This window comes from Sceloporus undulatus, chromosome 1, assembly GCF_019175285.1.
Source record: "Sceloporus undulatus isolate JIND9_A2432 ecotype Alabama chromosome 1, SceUnd_v1.1, whole genome shotgun sequence".
In the NCBI taxonomy this organism is placed as follows: Eukaryota; Metazoa; Chordata; class Lepidosauria; order Squamata; family Phrynosomatidae; genus Sceloporus; species Sceloporus undulatus.
The window spans coordinates 79,525,873-79,535,314 of NC_056522.1; the positions used below are offsets into that span (position 1 = coordinate 79,525,873).

Here is a 9,442-nt window from a genome sequence, read left to right on the forward strand (position 1 = left end):
TGCTTTGACAATGATAGTGTGGTGGTGATGATGATGAGTCAGCTTGAGAAGCATGCAACTACTGTTTCAGAAGCTGAGAGAGTGTGACCTTGCAAAGTGTCTTTTGTGTGCTTTTAATGCTAACAAGTCTCCCTTGCTTTGACAGTGATAGTGTGGTGATGATGTTGATGATGATGATAATGATATGAGTCAGCTTGAGAGGCATGCACGCACTGTTTCTGAAGCCAAGAGAGTGTGACTTTCCAAAGTGCCTTTTCTGTGTGTTTTTGGTTCTTTAATGGTGATATTGATATGAGAAAGCCTCTGAGGCAAGGCCAATGTAAGTTGCTGTGATTTAAAAACTCATGCGCAGTGAAGAAAAAACAAAGTCCCTTGACCAAGTACACACTTTTGAGAAGTACACTTGGTCCAAGAACGGTGAAACCACCTTGACATGTTCAATATGCATAGCCATGTTAAACCCAAGGGGTTTGATTATGGAATAAGCCTCTGAAATATGCAAGAGGCCATGTTAAGTAAAGCCATGTGAAATGCACAACTGTGCTGTTGTGTGTGTTTTGGAATGCAGGTTGGGGGTGTTTGCCCAGAAAGGGACCAAGGAGGAGAGGGTGGGCACACGCCTCCTCCTCCTTGCAGGGCTTCGGTGGAGGCTCCGCCCCAGAGGGTGGCTCCGCCCCAGAGGGTGGAAGCTCCACCCCCCGGCTTCGGCCCCCCGACTTGTCTGAGGGACACCAACCCGGCCCCCGGCTCCAAAAGGTTGCCTACCCCTGACTTAGAGCCCTTAGTCACATTATCCGTAGACCTTTATTGCAGTATTAGCATAGTCACTCAGTTTCAGCTAGTTCCCACATCATTGAAGTGATAGAATGATTTTTTGTTTAGGCTTTGAGAGAGAATGCATACTTCCTCATGGACTGTATGATAACTTTACCAGTAGTAACTGCAATCTCTGGTCTTGCTGATTGGAATGTAATTTGAGTTGTTTTCCAACCTGTAGACCATGCTTTTGTTTTCCTTATCTGTATGGATCATAGTTAGAATGTGTAGGCATTCTGTCTCTGTAGCCTGAAACAAATCTATTGGTATGCTGTCTATTCCTGGTGATTTATTTCTCCTAAGTGCTCTGTGAGTGGCGTCTACCTCCCTTTCTAAAATCTGTGGGTTCATCAACAAAAAGTTCTTTATGAATAACTCTGTCACCTTGGCATCTGTGCTATTTACGGTAGTTCTTTAGTGCTTCTATTGTATTTTCTGGATCAGAAAGTGTGTTCCCCTGTTGGTCATATAGCATCCCCATTCTTGATTTGTCCTTTTGATTTCTCAGATCTTATGGAAGAGGGGTTTTGTTCCATATTTTTGTTGTCTCCTTGAAAAAAAAATGAGGACGGGCAAAGTGTTGCCCATGGGCCACAGGCAGCCCCCCCCCCCAGGGCCATTTTGTGGTCCAGACTGATCAAAAGAAAATTTTGGTAATTTTTTTTTATTTTGCTCTAAAACACCCTCAAAAGCACTGGTGGTGAGTGTATAAGGCATTTCCAACATTTTTGGAGCCCCCACCCCAAGACTTAAAATTTTTTTCAACAAATGACCTGAAAATACCATCTAGAGCACATGGAGGCATTTCTGCAACATTTTAAGCCTTAAGTCCAAGAGAAGCCCTCTTTGAAAGAAAGTCTGAACAAGAAGTGGTTTCTGCTTACTTCTTGTTAAAAAAGAGCTTTCCAGGAAGAACGCAAAGCACGGCAAAATGCCATCCTATCCCTTAGAGGGCACTTGGGGGGCAAAAAGCATTAATTCTATTTGTGTGTATGTGTGTGTGTGTGTGTGTGTGAGAGAGAGAGAGAGAGGGAGAGAGAGAGAGAGAGAGAGAGAGAGGGAGAGAGAGAGAGGCTAGTGGATTAATGTGCCCCCCTTCCCTTCCACAGTTGCCAACATCTACTCTAAAGTGATAGATTAATTTTGTTTATATATGGACAACATTAATTATGCAAGTTCCACAGAAGTGTTTTTCTTAATAGCCCCAACAGCCACTGAGCAAGTTGATGACAAGACAAACTAAGCTTACCAATACCACTACCACACAGACTTCTGCCTTCATCACACACACTCAAATGGAGTGTTCTGGAGGTTCTGAGGTCAGCTACTTTGTAGCCATCCTGCCTCTTCAAAGGATTAAGATCAAAGAAATGCCCTGCAATGAAAAAGCAGAAGAAACATAGTTTAGCTTCCCCATAAGCATATTAGTTCGGGATAACTCTAGATAGGAAAAAATACTAAAAAATCATCATCTTCCACTCAGCACAAAGACACCACATAAAACCAATAAATGGGAATCCACTCAGGGCCACATTACATAGTGTCTTTGATAAATAGTCCTGTGTTGTTTTCAACAAATATTAAAGAAGTGTGAGTGTGGTACAGGCACGCATGTCTACCATTTGTGTTATATGTGTGAGCAATCTATGACTGGCTGAAGCTCCTTGTTGAGTTTAGCTCAATGTAATGTGTGCAGTGGCCAAAAGAATGAGGAAATATCAACTTCTGTCCTATGTACTACAGAACAGCAACATGGGAATCAGGAGTGGGCAACTGTGGCCCTTTAGATGTTTTAAGACTAAAAACTGCCCAATCCAGTATAGCCAAGGCAACCAAATGTCATAACCACAAGGGAGGACAAGGCACCACAAAATTCAGGACATTCAAGGAAACTGTAAGGACATTACAAAATAAAAGCTAAAAACACTCATATGAATTCATGCTTCTTAGTCATGCTCAAAATGAAGGACGTTTTGAAATTCCTCCTGGGCAGAACAATCAATTGTATGACATGTCATAGAATCACAGAGTTGGAAGAGACCACAAGGGCAATCCAGTACAACCCCCTGCCATGCAGGAAATCACAATCAAAGCATCCCCGACAGATGGCCATCCACCCACTGTTTAAAGACCTCCAAAGAAGGAGATTCCACCACATCCAAGAGTGTGTGTTCCACTGTTGAACAGTTCTTACTGTCAAGATGTTCCTCCTAATGTTGAGGTGGAATCTCTTTTCCTGGAGCTTGCATCCATTGTTCTGTGTTCCAGTCTCTGGCGCAACAGAAAACAAGTTTGCTCCATCCTCAATGTGACATCCCTTCAAATACTTAAACAGGGCTATCATATTATGCCTTAATCTTCTTTTCTCAGCTTCCTATGTCTTTCCTCCAGTGTTGCCAATTTCGCGACTTTCACGCGAAAACGGGGACTTTTCAGAGCTTTTTGTGTGATTTTCGCGCCTTGCTCTGTTTCAGTGCCTTTTCGGCGACTTTGGCCCTTTCAGCTCCAGCCTGAGAGAGAGGCTGGCTGCAGAGCAACCAACCCTTTCTCCAACCCCCAAGAGGGCTGGAGAAAAAACTCTCTCTCTTTCTCTCTCTCTCTCTCTCTAATGACTCCCTCTGAGAGCCAGGACGGAGCAAGCCCAACCAACCCCAACTGTTTGGAGGAATAGTTCAGCCAATCAGAGAGAGGACAGTGATTATTGCCCCCCCCCCAGGCATTCTCAGGCTCCAGGGGCAAAAGTGCTGGAGAGAGGCAGGGAGTGAGGGATCTTGGCTGGCTTCCCAATTGCCTTGGATTTCCAAGTAAGACATAAGTTTTAAGGCACACAAAGGCAATACTTGATCACGGTATCATGGCTTGATGTTGTGGACTTCTGTGTCTGCCTGAGAGTGACATTTGAATTTCTGAATTCCTGAGCTTGGGCAGAGTGCCCCAAGCCTACCTCTCAGGGTTGTTGTTGTACTGTGAGGAGGACCATTTGGGTTGTGTGATGTGAATGTGATGTCCCTGAGAGTGTGTGTGTGTTAGTGATTAAATATGCCTCTGAGCATGGGCAGAGCACCTGGTAAGTTGGTATCCCTGCCCTGTCTTCCCAGAATTTTGTTTTGTGGCTCTCTTTTTCGTTTTCTTTTCCATTGCCATCCATACTGCAGAAATAATCCAGTTTGGCACTGCTTCTAACTGCAAGGCTCCCTGCAATGATGGGATTCTGGGCACAACAAACCACCAAGCCCAGAATTTCATGCATGGAGCCCTGGCTGCCAGTAAAAACAGTGTCTCAACATGTCACAACAAACTACAATTCCCAGGATTCCCTGGTTTGAGAAGGGAATTGCCTCCACGCTTCCAGATCACAGCCCCAGAGAATGAGTCTACAGGATATCAGTGTTGCCAGTTTAAGTCCACTTTTTCAGCTGCATTTGGATTTAATAATAATAATAATAATAATAATAATAATAATAATAATAATAATGCTGATGATAGAGAGATAGATCTTGTAGCACCTTTGAGTCTCACTGAAAAAAAAGTTGGCAGCATGAGCTTTCCTAGACTTAAACGTACTTCGTCAGATGCATGGGAATTGTAGTTCATTGTGGCACCAGAGCTCTTTCTCACAAAACTACAATTCCCAGGGTTCCCTAGCACTGAGCCAGGGCAGTTAAAGCAGTCTCAAACTGGATTATTTCTGCAGTGTGACTTGGACCCAACTCAGGCTGCATCTTCACTCCAGACTCCAGAGACAATTCCCAGGATTCCATAGCACTGAGCCAGGGCACTTAAAGTGGTCTTGAACTGGTTTATTTCTGCAGTGTGTCTTGGACCTAACTCAGGCTGCATCTTCACTCCAGAGACAATCCAGTTTCATACCGTTTTTACTGCCATGGCCCAGTGCTATGAAATCCTGGGAATTGTAGTTTGTTGTCACACCAGAGTTTGCTGAGAGAGAAGGTTAAATGTCTCCGAAAACTAGAATTCCCAGGATTCCCTAGCACTGAGCCATGGCAATTAAAAGGGTGTCAAACTGGATTTATTTCTGCAGTGTGGTTGCATCCGAACACATTTCTATTTGGCACAAAGCTTCCTGAACCCCCCCTTCATGTCAAAATAAAGATCTTAAAAGGACTGAAAGATTCTTTGTTTGGTTCAGTTGTGATTTTGAGGGTTGAAATAAGTTACAATTATTTTTATTCAATTATGTTTACGTTTATTTGCAAAAGATCCGCCATTTTAACATTATGGGAATTTTCTGGGAATTGTGACTGAATATTCCGTGTGATCTGGGGGGATTCAGCGGGTTTTGGACAAACATTTCCGGGAATTATCTTCGAGGCTTGTTGGCAACATAGCTTTCCTCATAAGGCATGGTTTCCAGACCCTTCATTATTTTGGCTGTCCTCCTCTGGACACACTCCAATTTGTCAACATCCTTTTTGAAATGTGGTTCTCAGAACTGGACACAATATTCCAGGCGAGGACTAACCAAAGCAGAACAGAGTGGCACTATTACATCCCTTGATCTAGACACTATTGATGCAGCCTAAAATTGCATTGGCCTTCTTAGCTGCCTCATCACACTGTTGACTTATCTTCAACTTGTGGTTTAGTAGGAATCCTAGATCCCTTTCACACGTAGTCTCATTAAGTCAGGTGTCCCTCATATTTATGCATTTCATCTCCCCCTCCCCCCAAGTGCAGCACCTTACATTTCTATGTGTTGAAATTCATTTTGATAGCTTTGGCCCAGCTTTCTAATCTATTCAGGTCTTCTTGAATTTTGATCCTGTTCTCTGGGGTATTAACTATTCTTCCTAATTTGGTATCATCTGCAAATCTGATGAGTATGCCCCCAGTTCTGTCATCCAAGTCATTGATAAAGATGTTGAATAGCATTGGGCCCAGGACAAAACTTGGTGGCACTCCTGAGGTCACTTCTTTCTAGGATGATGTCTTTAGATAGTAAGCCTGAGGGCACAGAACTGTCAAATTACCAATTTGTGATCAGCTCTGAGAGCATTTCTGAAGAGCGGGGTATAAATACAATAAATAAATAAAGTCATGGAAAAGGAGGACATCTGGTCATCCTGAGTATAGCCAATTATGAGGCATGATTGGGAGGGTTGTAGTCCAAAAACATGTGTACTGCCACAACTGCTTGTAACTGATATAAACAATTGTGATAAGTACTAATAATTATAATAAATAATAATAAAAGTTTTATTTTTATACCACCCTTCTTGCAATCAGGGCGGTGTACAGCAATAAAAACACATACACATAATCAAAAACAGTTACAATTAAAATCACATTAAAAAACAACTGGGCCGCGTGCCAGGGCTATCCGAAGGGGGGGGGGGGGGAAGGCTAACTGGAGCCTGTGTCCGGGAATGCTTTTCTGAACAAGAAGGTTTTTATTCCCTTCTTGAACTGGGCCAGGGAGGTGGCCGAGCAGAGCTCTCCGGGCAGCGAATTCCAGAGGGTCGGGGCCGAGGTGGTAAAGGTCCTCCTAGAAGTGGAGACCAATCTTGCCCCTGGGACCCTCAATAGTTGCTGCCCAGATGTTCTGAGTGTGCGGGGCGGATTGTATGGGGAGAGGCGGTCCTCTAGGTATCCTGGGCCCAAGCCATTTAGGGCTTTATAGGTTATAACCAACACCTTGTATTGCGCCCGGAAACGAATAGGCAGCCAGTGCAGATCTTTTAGCACTGGTGTTATATGACTGGCCCTGGATATGCCAGTGACCAGTCTGGCTGCCATATTCTGTACCAATTGTAGCTTCCGGGTTTGGTACAAGGGTTGCCCCATGTAGAGCGCGTTGCAGAAATCCAATCGAGAGGTTACCAGAGCATGTACTACAGTTTCAAGGTCCCCCTGGCCTAGGTAGGGACGCAGCTGGCGGATCAGCCGAAGCTGATAGCAGGTGCTCCTGACCGTTGCATCCACCTGAGATGTAAGGTGGAGCGACGAGTCAAGGAGCACCCCCCAGACTGCATACCGAGTCCTTCACGGGAAGCGTGATCCCGTTCAGGACAGGTGGAACCACCACCATCCCCGGGCCAGGAGAACCTATCACGAGTACCTCCGTTTTCTCTGGATTCAGACTGAGTCGGTTTTCCCTCATCCAGCCCATTACCGACTCCAGACAGGCCACGAGAGGAGAGATGCCATCCTCAGTTACTGCATCAATCGGAGACATCGAGAAGATTATTTGGGTGTCATCAGCGTACTGATAGCCCCGTGCCCCATGTCTCCGGATGATCTCTCCCAGCGGTTTCATGTAAATGTTGAAAAGCATGGGAGACAGAATGGCTCCTTGAGGGACCCCAGATGTAAGGGCCCTCTTATCAGAGCACATGTCTCCCAGCTGCACCATCTGGAACCTCCCAGAGAGGTAGGACCGGAACCACTGGAGCGCAGTGCCCCCGATCCCCACCTCTACCAGGCGCTCCAGAAGGATACCATGGTCTATGGTATCGAAAGCCGCTGAGATGTCCAAGAGCACCAACAGGGACATGCTTCCCCTGTCGATGCCCAGACGGAGATCATCGACCAAGGCGACCCCTTAATCGTTTGCTAAACTCTGTCCTTATAGCACAGTTATCTAGACAATTTGTTCCATATTTCCACCAATAGTAGAGAGGAGCATCTTGTGTTGTTTCTCCAGAGTAAATAGCCTTTTTTCTACACAAGGTTTGCAGTTGTCCCAGTTACAAAGTATTAATGCACACATTTGTCCTCGGTCTGACAGGACTATAAGCAGTTGCAGCATTTAGGAAATAGAAAGCCATGTACCAATGGATATGAGCCAGTGTGTGTAACTGCCACTGGGATAACTTTCACTGTTGCCCACAGTGTTGTTCAAAGGAGAGCAAGTACTGCACATTAGATGAAAATGCCTCATAAAGATTACCCTAGATTTTATTCAGTGATAAAAAGAGGGAGTCTTTTAGCCAAAATTCCATTCCTGCTCTCTCTGTGCTAGTTCCAGCTACTCCGATTCATCAGACAAATTTAGGTCCAAAACACACTGCAGAAATAATCCAGTTTGAGACCGCTTTAACTGCCCTGGCCCAGTGCTCGGGAATTCTGGGAACGGTAGTTTTGTGAGACATTTAGCCTTCTCTGATAAGAGAGCTCTGGTGGCACAATAAACTACAGTGTGTTTTGGACTTTATACTATATATTCAAACATTACCTGTAAGAGGGTTGGATACTGTGCAATTATTGTGCACATTGCTCTTCAGAGGACATGCTGCAGATGTGAACCACAGGAAAGTATATTCACAGTCTTCAAGGGCTGTTATAAGTTCTGGGTTGGAGTCCTGAACAAAAAAACATTACACAAAAGTGAGCATTTACAAAGCTTCTGCACACATGAAACTGGCTATGTTTAAAATTCTAACCCTGTCATATGGGGAAAGTAGCAAAACGAATCAATAGTGGCAGCTAAAGAACAGCTAATAACATGTCATTCCACTAAGCTTGGACAATGCTTTGCTTTTATTGTACTTAAGGTGAAAAAACTATGTTAAAATTTGGCATTATCCTCATCTAGGGCTCCAGTCCAACAGCCTTTTCCCCAAAAGGTTTATGCAGCAGTTCTCCATATCAAAATTATAAAATTCTACCCACTAACACATACTTACAATTCTGTTTTCATCACACTTGAAACGTATTATTGTAGACTTCTTCCGGATCTGGTCTGGACACTTCTCCCCATTGAGATAGGTAAGTACAAGGATGTTGTTTTCCCATCGGAGTCCATTGCCTACTTCACCCATGCTTACATGTTTAGACCCATCCGCCAGGCATGCTGCAGACTCTGATGGACAGGAACCTAAATTTGGCATCAAAAAAGGAACAAAACCCAGCATTCATTATTTTTTCAGTTTCATCAGTGTCTTGCTGTATTTCCCCCCCCTGTAACAATGTGTTTTCCATGTATGTCTCTTATGTGTGTATGTTGTGTGCCTTCAAGTTGTTTCCGACTTATGGCAAACCTATCATGGGCTTTTCTTGGCAAGTTTTTTTTCAGAGGAGATTTTCCATTGCCATCCCGTGAGGGTGAAAGCAGGTAACTTGCCCAAGGTCAGCCAGCAAGCTTACATGGCCAAGCTGGGAATTGAACCCTGGTCTCCAAAGTGATAGTCCAGCACTCAAACAGCTAAGCCATATAGCAATAAATAATGTGTCAGCACTGTAGTTCAGTTCAAATTCTGAATTCACTCACACCAATGAGTTGTGTTAAGGTTATTTGTCTAATTCACTTATTGGCAATGTTGCACTAACACAGTATGAATCAGGATAGTCTGTTTCCCATAACCTCTTGTAGGTCATCTCCTCCCTTGACTCAGGGTAATTCTGCAGCCTATTAACACGTGACTAGTAGGCTATTGTATATAAGGTTGGAATAATCTATTCATTACAGAATACTTAAAATCCTAACTTTCATCCAGTTTTAGAATAGTACAGAGCTGTTCCTATAATCCAGCCAGATTAGCCACCGGGAGAGCTAGAGGTGACCTGTTTGTGATTGTTGTAATGGTTTTAATTATATTTATTATAGTCATTGCTATGCTGTAAATTATTATGTTAATTTAGTTTAAGGAGGGAGGGATAGGTAAAT

General features: G+C 43.9%; 1 protein-coding gene across 1 annotated transcript in view; it reads right to left on the reverse strand.

The window, feature by feature from the left end:
• IGF2R (insulin like growth factor 2 receptor) overlaps positions 1–9,442 on the reverse strand; it is a 114,135-nt gene that overhangs the window by 31,963 nt on the left and 72,730 nt on the right. Inside the window, 5 exon segments of the mRNA XM_042462758.1 lie at positions 932–1,003; positions 1,498–1,510; positions 2,062–2,191; positions 8,012–8,138; positions 8,463–8,653. Of these exon segments, the coding sequence (XP_042318692.1) occupies positions 932–1,003; positions 1,498–1,510; positions 2,062–2,191; positions 8,012–8,138; positions 8,463–8,653 (533 nt within the window).